The following is a 20,059-nucleotide window of genomic DNA, read 5'->3' on the forward strand; positions in this document are numbered from 1 at the left end:
GAAAGGCAGGGCTAACTGAAAAGTCAGGGTGGAAGCAAGAAAGATGGGATTATGAATGTTCGGGAAAGCCATTTCCCCCTTGATTTCTCTCCCACATACTTTTATCACAGTTGTCATGGCATACGCTCACTGAAGCGGATTCCAGGAAGCAGCCCTACAACCACTGTCTTTACCTAGAATGTGTCCTTTAATTATGTCTGAAAGATATCTCAGCACATATAGAAAGTGTCTGGCCTTCAACAATCATAAACCATCATCACCCACAACCAGATACAAACCCACAAATTGTGTGTGTAGTGGGGAGATTTGAGCCTGGGTATTTTAGAAACTAAGTGCTTACTGGGGGAAAGATGACCTGGCAAGGGGCATTTCAAATCAGCTGCAGAAAAATAACACGGCAAGAAAGGAAAGTTACAGTAGTATATATGAGATGATCAGACCATACAGTATTTTAGAAGCAGAGAGGTGAAAGCAGTGGATCCTAGAGGTGCCCAAAATGAAGAAATGGGCAAAACTGGACAATTGCTTGACTGAAAGATGTTATGTTGAAGATGGCTTTGGAGACTGCTTGATTTCAACCTGCTTCACATAATACAGCAGGAAAATATACTTTCCCACATGGTTTCATGCTGTAAGGAGCTATGGCACACGGATAGTTCTCTACAGTGTGTACATTTATTGTACGTGTGTTTTAGTGTTTTGGGCTACTAAAGAATATAGTTGGATCCAGGTTAAATTAGTGTTGCTTTAGCCCTGGTTTGACCTCACTAACTTGTCCCATGCAATACTCAGAAGTATGTCCTGCTGTGTTCAATGGGGCTTACTCCCTAGTGTGTTTCAAGACTGCAGCCTCCATATGGATCTATCCAACCCTATGTTTACTGTGTCATGAACTCTCACTGGCAATAACCTGCTCCACAGATGAGGGGTATTTCCAATTTAGGGGTTCGGCCAATAAAAAATGTGTCCGATACTGATGTGACTTCATAGAATAGAATTATGCAGATGCAAATGTGCACTTGCCTCTGTGTCAGATATATGACTCAAAAAAAGGACTTCATGGTTTGGGACATGGAGTGGGGACAGTTATGGGAAAAGGAACATCATGAACTCATCAAAAGCAACTGCAGCAGAAAGGAAAATAAGGACAAGGTGTCTTTTGCTGCTATGAACCAGAAGGTGCGAAAAGAAAGGTTTTAACCTAAAAAACAATAACTACTTCACGCAACTGAGAGGAACAATTCCTGTCTATTAGAGAGGAGTTACAAAAATACCTGTGGGGGGATGGGTGTTGTTTTGTACCATGGACATAGGGACATTTGCCTTCTAATCAATTATGAAACACCCCTCAGTTGGCCACAGTCTTTTCCTACTGGAAATTCTACATTTAGAAGGACCCGGACCCAGAGGCAGTTTTCCATGTGAAAGTTGTGCCTAACTGTATTTTCCCCATGCTCTCATGAACTGGAGCATGGATGGGCAAACCTTCTGCTTGTGGGATCAACTGTCAGGACTTTGGGCAGAGGTGTTATTAGAACCAGGAGGTAATTCAGGGACTCACATCTAGAAATCACTCCCTCATTAGTAAAATATTGCAACAGAAATGATTTACGTCTATATGCGAGCAAGGTATGGGGATGCTGGGTATGACTGATTCATGAATGTTATGTGCATTTTCCTTCCTAATTTGTGATTTTCTGAATCACAAGGGTGACTGTTAATTCTGCCTGCTGGCGCAACAAAGACTTAACACACATAATTTTATCTGTATGCCGCCTTCCCACAGTTCAAACCATGCCAAGGAGGCTTAAAGGTAAAGGTAAAGGGACCCCTGACCATTAGGTCCAGCCGCGGATGACTCTGGGTTGTGGTGTTCATCTCGCTTTATTGGCTGAGGGAGTCGGTTTACAGCTTCCAGGTCATGTGGCCAGCATGGCAAACCAGAGCAGTGCATGGAAACACCATTTACCTTCCCGCCGGAGCAGTACCTAGTTATCTACTTGATGTGCTTTCGAACTACTAGGTTGGCAGAAGCAGGGACTGAGCAACAGGAGCTCACCCCATCGTGGGGATTCGAACTGCTGACCTTCTGATCAGCAAGCCCTTGGCCCACAGCACCACCCACGTCCCTGCCAAGGCGGTTTACAACATGAAAAAACCACATAAACCACAACATAACAAAAGTAGTCACAAACAATAAATAACTCCTACCAACGTGCAGTGTCACACTCCAAATGGCATTGGGGCCTGTCTTGCTCATATCTACTGAGAGACTCCTCCATCAGAACCACCAGCAGCAGATATGTTTATATTTGCAAGTGCAACCTGCACCCCTGGCAGGTCTTTCCCAGAAATTACACTTTTGCCTTTCTCTGCCAGCCTCCTTCATATGCTTTTCTCAAGAAAAGTGGTCAAGATTCCCCCCCCCCTTTGTGAGGTTCTGCGGAAGTTGTGTGGAAAGTCATTGAAAGAGCAAACAAGGCTTTTTACACGGGGTAAACTCTTCAGCAAGTTGCTTTTCACACTTTGTCCTTGCTCCTTTCAAATCTTTTCATACAAGGGAGAATGATGTCTGCCCAGCCCACCCACGTCCATCTCCATGGCTACCTGAGTGTAAGGAAGCACTACCTAGAGCTAGTACAGTCCAAACAGGAGGCACTCCTTCTCCATTGCAGAACAAGACTCTTCTATCTCATGCCAGCAGCATAAAGGGAAGGTGATGCGCAACACAGAGAAAGCTACTACTTAATTAATATGCTAAATACAATCATTTGAACACACATGAAGAAATGTTTCACCACACTGTTTCATTCCTTCCTGCAAGCCATGGTTATTTCACAGCCTTCAAGGCAACATTGCACAGGGTCCGAAGGCTGACTGAGACCCGATCACATTCTGCTCTGATTGCCCATGAACCAGCCCACAGCCACATCCAATTAACCCATGCCATTCACCCTTACAGACCATACCAAAAGCAGCCAGCCAGCAAGATGCGGTTTGCACTAGGGAAGCCTGAATAATTCAAGAAAGCAGTCTAGGAAAGCTGTCTAAATTGCTCACGTGAATGAGCGAAATTGCTTAAAAGAAGGGGGCAGAGACTGCTCCAGGGTCATAATCCAACCTCATCTGGAAGAAGTTACTTTCCTGTTCCAGCTCTTGCGATCAAGTGAGAGTCATATGATTAAGCCAAAGCTATGGCGCCGAGGCTCTCCAAAAACAACGTTAGCCTTGCTTGGAGATTTGCACGTCTGAATGGAAGAAGTCAAAATCCTCTCCTAAGGTGAGAATTATGAGCAGGACACAGGGACATCTTTGGGATCTCAATCCCCAAGTGAGACTACTTTACTGACTCTGCCTAACACAAGCCTCCAATATTCTCAGTGGCTCTCTGTGTAGCTCAATGCTTCGGGAAGGTGGGAAAAAATACCATGAGGAAAAGGAGGTTTCCTAAATTCTAACTGGCCATAACTAAGGAACAAAATCAAAGCAATGCCTTTCACCATTCTATTTGCAACTACTCATTGACTTCTGCTTATATTCCAAATACCTCACAACTGCTTTCTAATCTAATAAGATGGCATTTCTCAAAATACACCTTAGATGCAAACTTTGGCTTTACTTCAAGGGTTCCTGCTTGAGCAATTGGACACCTACCCCTCAAATATGCTCCCTAAATCTGTTCTAGAGTTGTAGTCCTGCCCCCCCCGCCCCCCAATGCTCTGGAGTAGAATAGTAAATCCTATTGTGCAGGTGGGATTCCTTGCACCGATGTTTACTTAGTGCTGTGCTGGATAGAAGCCACTTGTTCTAAAGCTCATGGGCACTTACAAAAATTGAATATACAACACAGGTTTAGCTGGTATTTATCAAAGAGAGTGCTTGAAAAAGTGAGAAGTGACCATATAGTTCAAAACAAGAGCACATACTGTGAATGAAGAACCCAGGATCAGGCAGCAGGTAATTAAAAAAGGATTCCTGCCCAAGATCCTATGCAGCCACTACAAACCCAGAGTAGGCCATACTTGGCTAGATGGACCAGTGGCCAGAGAACTTTTATGGTCATCAGAAAAATTATGTTTAATTAGGAAATATATCCCAAAGTTAAGGGTTCATCAGACTCCCCACCCCACCCCAGGAAGACAAGGAAACACCTAAATCCAACTAAATTATGAAATCAGTTAGCCAAAAGTCATCACACATCCAGACATTATGTAAAAATGCAGTCATATAATGAGCTGCAGATGTTTTGGGACCCCATTATCAGCTTTTTGACCTTAAAATTATCAACTGGTCACCTGTCTTCTTTGAACGAATTTGCTAGATCAGTAAATTCCTGTTTCACTGTTTTATTATTTGTAATGATGGAAATGCAAGAGACTGGCCAATAAGTAAATCCTTTTAAATTGGATGTGACAGCATTATCCTTCCTCTCTAATTGGAAACAGGTTGCTCTAATCTAACATTGTGATAGGAGTTTACAACACTGGTGAAATCGTGCTGCTATGTTAAAGCTTGTACAAAGGGCTGGTATACATATTGCAACCCATGCATAAAATGTTGAAAACACATCTGCATGACTGCTACTGCAAGCAGAAGACATAATGTGAAATAATGGGTCCCAATAGCAGGACACATTGCACGGAGACTCTTCCCCCATCAGGCTCTCCTAGCAGCAGCTGGTGGAAGGTGGGGAGGAAACTCTCCTTGTGATGAGAGCAATCTTCCCAGTCATCTATTGCAAAAATGTGGAGGATCCTCTTATGCCTCACCTTCTAAAACAGTGGTGGAAGCAAGTTCCACCTTACTGGAAAGAGGAAATTCCCTCAACGCCACCATTTAATTCAGACCCACTGACTCATGACTGTATATATTATCTGGCATGGGGAGCCTGGTTGCTATTCCTTATTTCACATTTATATTTGCAATTCTACTGCAGAATCTTCAATTTGCCCTACGGGTGCAACGCAGCAATTTGGCGGCAGCTGTAGCTTTTCAGGTGTGTGTGTGTGGCTGGCTGTGTGCAGAAGGGGGAACTCCTATTTCTTTCTGATCTGGTGTGAGATTCTTCCAAAAAATGAGATTAAGAGCACAATCCCAGACAGACGTAGGCAGGTGCGACACCTTCCCCTGCCCCATACCACATCTCTCCCAGTAACATTCATGGGCATGTACAGTGCTGCTCTTTGGGGCCAGTGATGTGACCCTCCTATGGTTACAACCCTGCTAAACAGCCCTACCAGTGCAACCACCTGGCGGTCTGGGGAGGGTGTGTTTGTACTGGCACATATAGATAGTAACATTAACTTTAGTATTTGGACGATGACCTTGACAACAGCAGCTATAGCCAGCAAGATCAACACAGCCTAACAGGGATGGCCTGCTGGGCAGTACCCCTTTGTGAAAAAGCCAAATTTGGAAGTATGCCTACAAAAAGAGTAATTTGCAAGGGAGAGTTTTTCGCTTCTGCTTTTATTCAAAGATCTCAAAGGTGTTGCTTATTTGTGTCTTTCGTTCCGCAGGCAGCCAAAAAATACGACGTTACTGTTACCCCTTGCTATTGTTTGCGTATGTCAATAATACCCAAGGTGATAATTCATACAGCTGAAAAATTTAAAGGAATACTGTGCTGGAGGACAACAACCTTCTTTCTACAATGTTTACTCTCCCCAGCAGTAAATGCAGTGCGTTCTTTGCAAGCCACAGTGCAATTTTCCATGCTTAGTTAGCCATGCGGGTATGTTTGTCTGTATTTTGTATGTTTATATTTGTGTAATGCATGTACATATAAATGCAGAGCTTACATACTTAGAGCCGGCATACGTCAATTGAGAAACCATGTTTTTTTTTAGTTTAAAAAAGCTCAACAACTTTTTAAAAAGCTGAGGGTGTCCTGGTTTTTACTTTTTGAAATATGCAAACATACTGGGAACACATTATGATTTTGCCAGTGCATCCGGTGGCATCCTCATATTTCTCTGCGCATCACATATGTGATCTATTAAATGTTTAAGATCTCCACCCTAATAAATTCTCAAGCTAGCGTTATGGAGTAACTAGGCAGGGCGGGCTGCAACGTATTTAAGGGGGAGCAGGCACTGTGGCTCATTCTCCGCACTCTTTTTGAGATCTCTGTATGTAGCTTAAAAAGTTGGGTGTGATGCAGAAATATATTTCATGTAATGGACCGCAATAGATTGCTCCCCCTTCCACATTGGAAAAAACTCCTCTTGCTTATCTTGCCACTGTGAAATGCTTGCCACTGACATCTTTATGCCCTGAGAAAAAGTTGCTTAGAAGGGCAGCCTTTCTCAAAAAAAAAATGTCCCTGGCTACCCAAATATGAACTCCATCTATTTACATGGCTGTTTTTTAGAAGTCAAAAGCACTTGAGTATTTTTGATGCACTGTGTATGTGTGTGTGTGTGTAGAAGATATCTGACTTATGCATGCACCCACATCCACATGCACCCACACAGGCACATCTGCCCATGAACTAAAGCACACAGTATGACTAAGCCCTAAACAGCATTATCTCCTATCAACGCATAAAACCTACTTAGGATTACTTTGAATGTCGGGCACCTTCAACCAAAGATACCATGCAAAGAGACCCTGTGCCAACACTGCCTTCTCAACAAAGGGAAATGAACTGTGCAGGGGACACACACGCACACTGTGCTTTTTAGAGCCAATTTCTCCTGTACAAAGCAGTATAAGTCATGGGTCTCTAGAAAACAGACTTGTAGAGGACTAAAAGCCTAAAAAATTGGTGCTGGTGGTGCCCAAGAACTTCCTTTTGTGATGTGCAAATAAAAAGTAGCCCTTGGTAATAGGGGTTTATTGAGCTAACACCGACGCTTGGGCTGCAATCTAAAAAAAACCTAAACACCTACATGGTGGAACTTATTCCTGAATAAATATGCATAAAAGTGTGCTAGTTAGCGTGGCTTGGGATATTGGCACATAGCGTTTAATTGGCAGGAAAGAAATGAGCAGTCCAATCCTATACATACGTACTCAGACGTAAGCCTCTCAGAGTTCTGTCAGATGTGCTCCCAGGTGGGATTGCAACCTAAAACACCCACATTTCCCATTTTATGGACAAAATAAAGTCAAGTAATTGTGTGACTGCAGTATAAATTTTCAGGGCTGATGTAAGGAATGCCATCATTCAGACTGACCTTCAGAGTGGCTATAGCAACCTAGCTTATTGTACATCTCATACAGGAAACCTTGGCTATATGATCAATTTTCTGAAGCAATGGGAGGAGCAGATTTCTTATGAAATGCTTCTTTACCCACTGTATTTGGAGTTTCTACTACTGAACACATCCAAAATACAACAACTCCTTTGCAAATGCCTGTCTACAAGCTAACTACAAGGTAGGCAGCAACACCATTGCTAAGCAATGTTTGCAAGGAAATAAACTACAGTACTATAATGTTTATAGTGTACCTTTTGTTTTTTTACTGAAAACAAACCTATCTTCTATTAACATGAAAATATCACAACTTACTATTATTACTGTTAGTTAAACATAACCCTAATACGAAAAGCAGCCACATACTGATATAGGAAACAAGCTTTTGCCCAAATAAACAATTCAGAAAACCCATTGCACTGCTTGCAAATGAGACTGCATTTTGCTTCAAACATTTGCTCTTTTGCTTTCACCAGTAATTAAAAGCCACATGCAATTTTTTAATTCTATGCAGCAAGCCTTGTTCAAAAGTCAGAAAGCAGTGGAAAAATATCTGCTTGCTAATGTGTGCAATATTCACCAAGGAGCCTTCCCGGCTGCATTTCTCTTTTGAATATACACTTGGTGGCAAACCAGCGACCGCTATTGCACAATGTGCTAAGCTGCCCTGCTTGGCACATGTCTATGAAGGTGCAGGATCAAATCCTCAAGTTTGATTGCAATAATCAAATCTGGGTTCATAGCAGTCGAACGCCAAGAGCCACAGAAAACATCCACACATATTAGAGACATGTTAACAGCATAAACAATATGTGACACTTTTATTGCAGGAGCATAAATGGTATCTCAAGAATAGGAAAGCATGGGAAAGAATCCACGAACTTGTGACTCCTGTATCCATGTGTTACATTGCACAATCAAAAGCTCAAGGAGCTTGCAAGAGTCAGAGGCTTCCCTCCCTCTTTCCCCTGCCTGTGTAGATCAAGTCTGCAGTCAGAAGTGATATTAGGTTTGCCATTGCATTTATACTGCACCGTTCCTCCAAAAAGATCATGGCTCTCTTCCTCACAACTCTATGAGGTAGGTAAGGCTGAGAGACAGTGAGGGGCCCAAGGTCACCCAATGAGCAGCTTCACCGAGAGCCTAAAATGAAAGTGGGGAACTTTTTCTGTTGAATGAGCAAGGTGTGTGTCAGCATTCTTGGTGATTTTAGTGCCACAATGAAAACTTGTTTCTCAAACCTAATCATGTTTTCTCAAAAGTATGCTCCAGTGAAATCAATGGAAATTGCTCTCTGTCAGTGCGCACAAGAATCACTTACACCAAAAAGTGTAAAACAAATCTGTTTCCACCATGCACATGGATGGCTTTGCTTGCTTTTCTCTGTTCCTCGGTGTTTACAACAAGTTGTAACCACATCTCCTACTACCTTTAGTGGTTGACATTTACAGCAAAGTGCCGTACGTAAATGTTGTGTGTGCATCTTACCTCATCCTGTTTTAAAATGGCAGCACACTGATCAGTGATTACGCACAACCTTTAAATGGCATGTGAAGCTTTGAAACCCAAACTACACCACCTCTTTTGACCCGCCCACCCCAGCCAGGCCAGTTTTGCTCCCCCCTCTCCAACTTTATTATACAACTGCAAAGGTCAAAATGATGGACCTGCCCATCTCAAATGTATGCAGGACTTTTCAATTCTGCCATCTGATTCATTCGTAGATACGATTTTATAAAAAAGGGGATCTTAAACAATCATTTTAAACCCCTGCAAAGTTTTGCAGTTCTCTGCTGGCTCACCAAAAAGTAAGTCTTTATTGAACTTAACATCCAGAGTAAGCATGCATAGGATGGAGTGATGCTGATAAACAGAGAATGCAAGAATCCAACTTTTAAGTCTGACCCCCAGAAGTCCCATGGAGTTTACCAAGAACTACACCCGAGTAGAAGCCTGAAGGAGGCTTGCGTTTAGATCTGATTCACTTAAGTTAGATAACACACTGAGAGACACATTGCAATAACACTGTGCTCCATGCACATTTTAAGTTTGCAAACATGAATGCGTACAAGCTACTAGCTTCCTCCACAGCCAAGAAGGCATGCAAGTTTTCTTGGCACAGCAGCAGCAGCAGCTGCCTAATATTACGGATGCTCCCAGATGGGCTATTGCAGGATTAGGGCTGCTCATGCATGCAAGTTTTCTGCAACATCCGCGTGGTCCCGGGCATCGAAATGCCAGCCAGCATTTTTCTCTTTTCCCAGTTAACCAGAATTTACCATTCTGGGGGAAGTCCGAGAAGTTAAGCTGGGTGGGTGGTGGAAACTGTTGCTAATGTCCTGTTTGCGGTATCCCTTTGCAACATTCAGGCCCCGGGGCTGGAAACGAACTCCAGCATTCGAGATCGCCGGCCACTTTGCTGGCGGGAAGGCAAAAACACGGGCAAGGCGAAGGCGTTGGGGAAGCAGGTGGGATCGGGGTGGAGGTTTTTGTCCTACCTTGTTCGAGGCCATTTCGCTGACGGAGTGCCTGGTCTGCAAGGTTTCCAGCTGGTCCAGGCACCAGTCGAGCTCCTCCAGGGTCTCGCTGGCCAGTTTTTGGTAGGCCTCCTCTGCGAAGAGATAGGGAAAGGAGTACTCAGTTCGCAAGCGTTTCACAGGGCTACCAGCGAGCTCCAGCGGGGCCATCCTGCCATACCCAGCCATGGGGGGATGCCCAGTGCCCACACATGAGTGCTGCTCCTTCATATTGCTCAGCCCCAGCAATGGAGGAGAAAGGCGGGCTTGCGGCTCCGGCGGGAACCACGAAAGAACGAGAGCGGCTCCAGCCTTTCCTTAGCCAGTCCGGGCAAAAGGCACTTTTCTCTTTTTCTTTCTTTCTCTCTCTCTCTAGCTCCTCTCTTCCCTGGCGGGAGAGCTCCGCAGGGCGCGCGCGCTGGTGGCGACTGAGCTGGGAAAGGGAGCAGGAGGCGCGGCGCGGAGTCCTCGGAGAAGGAGAGAGACGCGGCGCAGCCTCTCAGCTCGCGGAGCGCAGGGCGGAGGCGGGCGCACGGAGCCGCGTCTCTCTGGCTGGGGCTCCTGCTCTTTCTCCCGCGAGCCAGAGATTTTGGGCGACACGCAGCCCGGCGCTTTCCTTCCCCGGGGCTGGAAGAGGGCGGGCAACACCTCCTCGCCACCCCTCCCTCTTCGGGAAAGCTGCAAGCCCCAGTGAATCAGAGCGGTGGCGGAGGCTGCCGGGTGCGCGGCCGCCGCGTTTCCTGTTTGCTCAACTTCTCTCTTTGCACAGCGCAAGCGGGAAGGGGGCGGGGGGAAGCCAGGCTTGCGGCGGCTGCTTTCGACTCTCGGGGAAGCCCGTTTCTTTCACGAGCCCCCTCCTTCCCTCCCCCTGCGGAGAGCAGTCTTCGAGGCTCTTAAGCAAACCCCCCTTTCCCTCTTTTTATAAGTCCTGCTAGGAAGGGGAGGAGAGCGCGCCTGGGCGCTCCTGCCTTTGAACTGCCGCCGCCGCCGCCGGAGTTTTTGTGCGTTTGGTGCAGCGGGAAGTGTTTTGCCCCGGTTTGCAGTTCTGGGTTGGGGGGAGATAAAAAGAGAGAGAGAACTCGGCACGGGAGGGAGGGAGCGCAAGGCTTGCATTGCCTGCGCCCCCCTCCCCTTTTGCAAGTGGGCTCGGGCGGCGCGCACGTGGAGCCTCCTGCAGCTCGCTGCGCACAGGCTGCGGCCACCTGCGGGGGGCGGGGAGGCGAGGGCCGTGACGTGGCCAAGAAATCCCCCTCTCTCCCACCCCCGCACCCGCCCTTCCCCGCCCTCAGACAGTGAGCTCATTATATAACCACAAGCGATCGCCCCGGCCAGCGCCACTGCCGCTGCCCTGGGCCTGGAGGAGGAGGAGGAGAGACATAAACAAGATTAAAGACATATCGTAACCTTGAGGTCCTTGGCGTGCAACGTGCGCCCAGATGGCCAAAGCAGAGGGGAAGAGCTCAACTAGAGCAGCTTGGGCCCAGGGATACAACATGTCTCTGCTGGAGAAGGCCTCTTACTTGGGAGAAGAGGGCTCTGCCTTCTGGCACTGAGTCGGACCAGCGGTTCATCTGCTAGCGTTCAGCCTTGGGTCCCTACGCATGATGAAGCAGCACTGGTGCAATATGATAAAAATCACTCCATCCCTTGCACCTGAGGGGAGTTCCCAGACCATTTCCAAACGCAGCCCGTCCTTCAACCTGCTGCAGTGATCCAAACTGGAGGTGACCAGATCACGGGTAACTGGGCATGAAACTGATGCGCTTCCAGTGCCAACTTATGCACTCAGCATCCAGGTTCCGTGCATGCACACAGCCTATGTAACCAGACAAATAACCTAGTGATGCTGACACAAAAACCCTACACGTACATTAAGCGAAAGAATGGAAAATCATTACCCTCCCTTCTTCCCCTGCTCTCCCCAATTCGCCACCCCCAACCTCACAATTTCTATGACAGCAGTGTCTCACACCGAATGCAACTGACTCGATGAACTGAGAACGGAGACGTTTATACCCTTGTTCTCTATGAAAATCCTTCAATAAAAACAAAACAAAACAAAAACCTTGGGCCCCCAGTTGTGGTTGGACTACAGATGCTCTGCATGCTCTGCCAGGGAGCTGCTGACCCTCCCCTTCTCCACACAAGCGTGCGTGTCCTTGGCAAAGGGGTCACGTTGCTGCTTTCTCACGGGGCCTTGGTGGGGCACTCAAGATGACCTCTTCTCCATGGACATACAGGCCGGCCGAAAGAGGCAGTCCCTTCGCCCAGCCCTCAAAGAAAAGCCTGGGCACAGTGCGACTCTTGTTCCGTAAGGAGAGGCAGTCACATTCACCTGCTGCTTCACACAGGATACAAGTTTTGGCTTTTTCCTCCCAGGGCCTTGTCTCCAGCCTTTTTAGTGATATGCCAGAAACTGGACTGCACACAGTAACAGATGCATAAGACCTGCCCACCATGGGCAGGAAACTTCCAGCGTCTTTATTCCGCTGTGTACCCTCTCAGAGTCTGACAAGCATGGGAAAGAAGGTGCAAAGAGCATGGAAGGGGGGAGCATTTGAAAACTGCCTTTCTTTCGAGTAACCATGAGGTTACATGAGCAATGGGAGGGGCAGGTGGAGGACAAGCTGTTTCTCTGGGGGGTGGGGGAGAGACATCCGTGCACCCCCCCAATGGCACTGCCTGTTCAAACACATGGCCAGTATATGCCCAAGGGCCTTGAGGAAGCTTCTGTCTGTGGTTTTCAAAGTCCAGGAACTTCCTGGTCTATAAACTACCAGGGGAGTTTCTGTTCTATGTGGCCCTCCAAGAGACTAAGTCAGAGCTTTCCAAACTTTTCATGTTGGTGACACACTTTTTAGACACGCATCATTTCATGACACAGTAATTCAGTTTTGCATCATTTCGCGACACAGTAATTCAGTTTTACTAGCAAACCGGAGGTTAAACTAACCCCTTTTCAGCCCGGGAGGAGGATTCGTGCGACACACCGACACACTAATGTGTTGCAACGCACAGTTTGGAAAGCTCTGGACTAAGTGATGCATTGACTGGCCCCTATTTGCCTTCCTGCATTTCCTACCTGCTCCAGTCCTCTTCAGATCACAGAACATTGTGTTGTTAAGTGTTCTGTTCTCCACTTCTTATCTGATGCTGCTATCGCTACTAATCGCATATATAGCACACTTAATAGATAAAGTATTTTACCATCTCTGGATACAATCCAGCCCAAGATAAGTGCTATTAAGTCCCTTTTGGCTTCAGTGGAGGAAGAGGGCTAAGCACGTCATTAAATGCCCCTCTGAAATCAATACGGCTCACTTGTGTGCGTAACTTTTGCTGGATCATGCCTATAATCTCTTTTGGCCTCAGCACAACTCGTGGAGGGAGGGATGATGCGTTCTCACATTTCACGGAGGGAACTGAGGTCACCCAAATGGATCCATAGCGGAGGTATGATGTGTGGACCTGAGCCTTTCATATCTCTCACCCTGAGTCTACCAGACGACACTAGCTCTCTTTACAGCTTATATCCCGTATTTTCTTTAGGTAACCATCATACGTCCTGAGAATTACAGTTAATATTTGCACAGTCAGTTTCAATGCAATGTATATAAGTCAGTCTAGCCAAAGATTTAGCGGCAAAGGCATTTCCAAATACTGCAGTATGTTTACTTTAAACCAAATCCCCGACGGAAGGTGTGTGAATGACGTGTTCATCACAAAGTTTGCTTTGGGAGAAGGAGGGGCGGCGGGAATCTCTTCCAAAAGTTTACCTCAGAGACTCAATATCAACTGGGGTTTATTTGATTCTGCTTCCTCCACCCCCCAGGTGTCACCTGGCAACTGAGGGAGAGGAAGCCTAGGCGACAGGGAAGAATCTAAGCCACGATTTCCAGGGACCAAATCCCAGGTCTTATTTCCAATGCAGGGAAAATGTGGAAAATGCACTGTGGAAAATGCAGAATGAGATTATAAAGTTACTCTGAGCATAGGTGCCAACTCCCTGGGGCCCTGGGTGCCCAAGCACCCCCAAAATTCCCCATGAAGGGGCAGGGCACCCCCAAATTTCAGTGCCAGGGCCATGCACGCTGCTGGCATCTGCGGCCCTAGGCACCCACGATTGCAGGGCCAAGCTGGCACTCCTGACTTTGAGCATGTGCAGCATTTTTCATCACTGAGTAACACAGTCTGCCCCATGACATTTGGCGAGAGACACAGGGCTCCAATATTATGGGCACTGCAACCCAGCAGGCTTTAGCTACACAGCCAACACTCATTTTTGAAATTTGCACCACTGTTGGTGGAGGAAGATACAAGCTATCGGCATGCCTACGGACAGATTTTTAAATGTGCAAAGAAACTGACTGAAGATATCCCCACTGGCGGGATTCTCCACATGCATCTTGTTGGCCACTGTGAAAACTGGATGCTGGCCTAGATGATGATGGGTCATTAAATTTGTATATTGCCCTTCATCCGAAGATCTCAGGGCGGTTCACAGCATAAAAGTACAAGAAAGAAACACAAAATACATAATAATAAAACAACAACAAAACAACCCAATAATCCTCTCTCCCATAAACATATTTAAAAGGATATAGGGTATTAATCAGCCTGGTTGAAATGGAACGTTTTCACCTGGCACCTAAAGGTGTATAACAGATGCAGCAGACGGACTTCCCTGGGGAGCCCATTCCACAAGTGGGGAGCCACTGCAGAAAAGCCCCATTCTCGTATTGCCACCCTCCAGACCTCTTGTAGAGGAGACACATGAAGAAGGGCCTCAGAGGAAGATCTCAGGGTCCGGGTCGGTTTATATGGGGAGAAGCAGTCTTAGAGGTATTGCAGTCCTGAGCCATATAAGGCTTTATAGGTCAAAACCAGCACTTTGAAATGGGCCCAGAAACTAACTGGCAGCCAGCACAGTCAGACCAGGATCAGTGTAATATGTTCAAATCGACTTGCACCAGTGAGCAACCTGGCCACCGAATTCTGCACCAGCTGAAGTTCCTGAACCATCTTCAGAGGCAGCCCTACAGTGTGGTGTAGTGGTTAGGAGCGGTAGACTTGTAATCTGGTGAACCGGGTTCACGTCTCCACTCCTCCACATGCAGCTGCTGGGTAACCTTGGGCTACTCACACTTCTTTGAAGTCTCTCAGCCCCACTCACCTCACAGAGTGTTTGTTGTGGGGGAGGAAGGGAAAGGAGAATGTTAGCCGCTTTGAGACTCCTTCGGGTAGTGATAAAGCGGGATATCAAATCCAAACTCTTCTTCTTATTCTTCTATAATGCATTGCAGTAATGTAACCTTGATGTTACTAGAGCACAGACAACAGTAGTTAGGCTGTCCCTGTTCAGATAAGGGAGCAGCTGGGCCACCAACCAAAGTTGGTGGAAGGCACCTGAGCCTCAAGTGATAGCAAAGGGTCCAGAAGTACCCCCAAGCTACATACCAGCTCCTTCAGAGAGGAAGTATAACCCAATCCAGCAAGGCTCTGATGTTTATGTTCTTAATTTCTTAAAAATAATAAAAACTTGGTCATACAAAGGTGTTGAGAGCTGGCTAAGTACTTTGTTACTGCATATATAAGTTTGCTCTGCACCACGTATTTACCAATGGCATTATTATTTATCTATACAGTATTTATCAATGATTCAACAGAGATGTTGTCCAATCCAAGAACATTGGAAACAACAGAAAACCTCTGAATCTATAGACTTGATACCTTAACACCACATAGCCTAAACCTGGAGGATAACACCATACATATGACTCAACTAGTGCAAATGCAATTCTTTGGAATATTTCATTTTCTGAGCCACCTTGGCTACACCACCTTTTGATTCATAGCAGGCAGCTGAAGGAGGCAGAAGGGTGGAGTTCAACTTAACACGAATGCCATAGTTCAGTCAGTGCAAGCATTTGCTTGCGGATAGAATTATCTTCCCTCTCCTCTCCCCACTCCTGGCTCACTGTTCTGGAGGATCGATCAAACCTTCCGAGTGGATTGGGGGTAGCTGAAGTAGGTGCACAGGGTGGCAAGGAGAGACAAGGCCCCATTGCTCCAGCTGGAATCTTTGTGCTGTCTTCCACTAAGGGAACGGAGTAGCTGAATCTGGCCCAAAACGTTTTGCTATAAGAAATTAAGCTTTTGTTTTTCCCAGCCACATAGCCTTCAGAAACTGTCAAGGGTCAATTGTATTACAGTCCATAAATGATACTAGCTGTGGACTTGAGTCAATCGTTTTAGACTTCATGCTTGAAATGTTTGAAAGAAATACTGTATATTTTGAATCTCTCCTCCATCCCCACTGCCACAGTGGACTGACTGGCTGCAGGAACAAAGTTGTGGAACTGAACAAAAGTTAACGCTACCTGAAAATACCCTTTCTAATTTTTTCTAGATGACATTTAATGCACTCACCAAAACATTAGGCCACTTTTAAGGAATGTACAGTGTTGGCAAGCTGCCATGGCATATTAATGCACATTTTGCTGGGTTTGTACATCATTTCAACTATACAATCCTTACATAATAACCAAGAGAATGCTTCAGTCCATAGGAACAATAAATGCTTGTCCATGTTACAAAGCGACTGCCAAATGTTGCAGAGCAACTCGGAGCTGGGGTAGAAATGTATTAACAAAAATGATGCACGTGAGTTGCCAAGCTGAGACCATTTCACTATGTCTCCAGTATCATTTTCATTACAGCATTAACAACAGTCCAAGTTGCTCACTTCTCTGGAATAGAAAGGTGTCCTCCAAATATACAGGCGCACCAAAAGATAAAATAAAATGTCCTGTGATAATTTAAAGCTGGGACTTTTCTAAGAGTTTATGAATCAAAAGAGCAGCAGCAGCCAACTTCACTCTTAATCATATGACAGAGGGCTGCAATCTTAAGCTTGTTTGTTCACCAAATTCGGTGGAACTGAGGGCAAGTTGACCATGCATGCTTATTCCTTGATGACCTAAACATCCAGTCTTGACTTGCATGTGTGTGAAGGAGACATCGAGGACCAGAGTCAAAGACAGAATTTGTGTATCACCTCACGTCACTTCCAGTGAAGTGTTCTTCAGTGGAGTCAGTTTTCCCATTCCATTGCAAGTCATTAGAGAGGCACATGAATATGTAAAGCCACTATCAGTTCCACAGAGTTCAAGGAAACTTGCTTCCAAGAAAATTGTTCGACTGAAGTGTCTGTGATTTGTTTATCCTTGGAGCGGAAACAAGGAGCAGAATGAGATGGTAAAATGGACTGCATTTTAAAATGTCCCCTGCATTAAAACACAGAAGAGAGAGGGAGAAAGTGTGCAAGCCTTAGGGTTTGATCCTGATCTATCCTCAGGATAGGGCCCCATGCTGCAATATCTAGAAACAGGTAGAGCTGTTACAATTCCTTCCCACAGTAGTCCTCATCCTACAGAATTTATTTATTTCATAAAATGTATGCGCCGCTTGATTGTAAAACAAACAAAAAAACCTTGAAAGGATAAAACAAAAATTTATAACCCTACTTGAAAACATACAAAAGTTAAAGCACTAAAGCAGATTTAAACTACCTCAACTTTAAAAGGCTGTTGTCTTGTTGTTGTTTAAAGCCACTTTATAATACACTCAGATATTAAAAGCAAAAGCAAAGCAGAACAAACTGATCACAATGTGACAGAAAACTGAGCTTAAAAATACAGCCTCCTATGGCCAATGATGAGGTGATTGATGCAGTCCAGCAACATCTGGTGGGCCCTAGATTCACTATCCTGTTCTAGCGGCAGATTTATTGAGAAAAACAAACCTATTACTTATCAAAAGGACAGGGCTTCCGTAACAGTTGTCCTTTTTCAATAATAAAGTTTCAGAAGATACGCAGTTCAGAAATACACTGGATTTATCTCATCAAGATCCCTCAAGCAATTAAAAGACTGGGCGTTTGTTTAAATGTTTCAAAAATAATACCACCTCCCTCTCTGGTATAATTCTTCAAACAGATGTCATCACTGCTCCAACCCCACAATTTAGCAGTGGGTTACATTTTCCGTCTGCCTTGCAGTGCTGGTATAGCACAGGGGCCAACAGTTCGATCCTGGACATGTCTACACTCATTGTGTGCAATGGATCTTACTTTCAGGAAAGGGTGCCCAGAATTGCAGCCTAAGGTGCTGGGCTGCAAATCAAGAACTCCTTGGATCTCCTGTCACCTAAGGGATGGACATATTTTGCGCTTTAGGAAAACTACTCTTTCTTTTTTGCTTGCCTGTAACCTGCCCTTGAACTCTGATGCCTTTTGATGGACTGGGTGGAGGATAGAGAGAGGTGTGTGTGGAGAGAGTGAAACTAGCCTACTGCACCAAAGGTATAATTAACATTTGTGGCTCCACCCACTTTGCCTCTGGCCCCGCCCACCACCAGCATGAGGTTCTCAGAAGGTTGTCCAGAGGGAAATGCAGCTTGACTTCACCCTTGGAGGCACACTCCATTGTCTCTCGAGACTGAGGACGCCAACAAGGTTGAAACACACACACCTTACGCAATTGTTGTAAGGACTGCAACCAGACAATGCCTGTGAGCTGCTCTGAACATCTGAAAACTCTTTACAAACATTAAGTATTGTTTCAAGGCAATTTATTCTTCCTTAACATGTTTTGTGATACCAAAACCAGCTCTCTTCCTGCCCATCTGTCACTTTAGGCAATAGGGGAACTTCTCAATGGGAGGCAAATATACTTGATGTCGAAGGGGAGGGAAAATGACAGCCAGCGGATGGGCACAAGGGACCCCCCCTTCTCCCCTCCAGACACCCAATCCTCTCCTCTCTGCACATGAAGAGTTAATAAAGGATTGAGGAATCCCATGTTCATTACCAAACACAGACTTGGGATAGCTCAGGGGGTAGAACATGAGACTCTTAATCTCAGGGTCAGGGGTTCGAGCCCAAGGCTGGGGGAAAGATTCCTGCATTGTACGGGGTTGGACTAGATGATCCTCAGGGTCCCTTCCAACTCTGCAATTCTATGGTTCCATGTAGTTTTACCCTTCGGTAAGCTGAGCGGAGGGACGCGGGTGGCGCTGTGGGTTAAACCACAGAGCCTAGGATTTGCTGATCAGAAGGTTGGCAGTTTGAATCCCCGCGATGGGGTGAGCTCCCATTCCTCGGTCCCTGCTCCTGCCAACCTAGCAGTTCGAAAGCACGTCAAAGTGCAAGTAGATAAATAGGTACCGCTCCGGCGGGAAGGTAAACGGCGTTTCCATGTGCTGCTCTGGTTTGCCAGAAGCAGCTTAGTCATGCTGGCCACATGACCCGGAAGCTGTACCTCGGCCAATAAAGCGAGATGAGCGCCACAACCCCAGAGTCGCCCGCGACTGGACCTAATGGTCAGGGGTCCCTTTATCTTTACCTTAATCTGAGCGAATATATTTGACAGCAGCTTGGCTGCAGGAGTTCCCAGAAGTACAGTCGTACCTTGGAAGTCAAATGGAATCTATACCGGAAGTTCGTTCGACTTCCAAAACATTCGGAAACCAAAGCGCGGCTTCTGATTGGCTGCTGCAAGAAGTCGCAGAAGTCCGGTCGGACGCTCGGCTTCCAAATAGTTTGCAAACACTCAATTCTGAGTTTGTGGCATTCAGGAGCCAAAACTAAGAGAACTAAGCTGTTAGAAAACCAAGGTACAACTGTATGTATGCACCTATGTATGATCTGTAGCATAACCTGGTCATCTTTCTCTCTTTCTTTGCCTTTTGTTGCTCCTGGCAACTGCAAACTAAAGAATGGTTCTGTATCATTTTAGCAAAATGTAGAGGTAAAATCATGGTCATAATTTGCTCATTTGCTCACTGGTTTTGAACAGTAACTAAAGGTTTACCTAAAGTAGAAATCTCCTGTTTTGGAACAACGTTACCCAAAAACACAAGGAATTGCAGTTTAGGTGCAAATCCCTACCCTCACTCACAGAGATGCAATTCACTAGAGAGAAGGAAGGGCTGTTAACCCAGTTTGTTTCCAGTGTAGGTAAGCCTATGATAATGGAAGTGGCAAAGAAGATCTGGAGGCACTGCCTTTTCACAGGGGCTTAGCAGAGAAATAGCAGTGTTTCAGCTTCCCTTCTGTAGTCCCAAAAAGCTAAAAGGAAATATCCAGTCCAAGCTTTCCAGAGCAAGGGGCAGTTTAACCTGGAGAGGCTTAGGGATAAGTGGCAGTGGAGACTCAAGTAACAGAGGAAGCAGCACACTTCTTTTCTGAAGGGCTTGATTCTGGTTGGCATGAAAACCCAACACATGCAAAGGGGATGTACCCACTTTTGCTTTGAGACCTGGCTGTTTCATTGAGCTTTA

General features: G+C 45.8%; 1 protein-coding gene across 12 annotated transcripts in view; it reads right to left on the reverse strand.

The window, feature by feature from the left end:
• The window catches only part of PDE4D (phosphodiesterase 4D), a 628,032-nt gene that overhangs the window by 46,127 nt on the left and 561,846 nt on the right, over positions 1 to 20,059 (reverse strand). For 11 of the 12 annotated variants that reach the window (XR_014539630.1, XM_083576112.1, XM_083576107.1 and 8 more), the window contains one exon: positions 9,701 to 9,813. Coding sequence is in view for 11 of the 12 variants with exons in the window: in XM_083576112.1 (XP_083432238.1) it covers positions 9,701 to 9,813 (113 nt within the window). In the remaining variant the exon portion in view is untranslated. Of the gene's footprint in view, positions 1 to 9,700; positions 9,891 to 20,059 lie in introns of all 12 variants that reach the window. The other variant, XM_083576110.1, reaches the window with a different exon arrangement.

The sequence above is a fragment of the Podarcis filfolensis genome, assembly GCF_964270895.1.
Source record: "Podarcis filfolensis genome assembly, chromosome: 11".
NCBI classification, from domain to species: Eukaryota; Metazoa; Chordata; class Lepidosauria; order Squamata; family Lacertidae; genus Podarcis; species Podarcis filfolensis.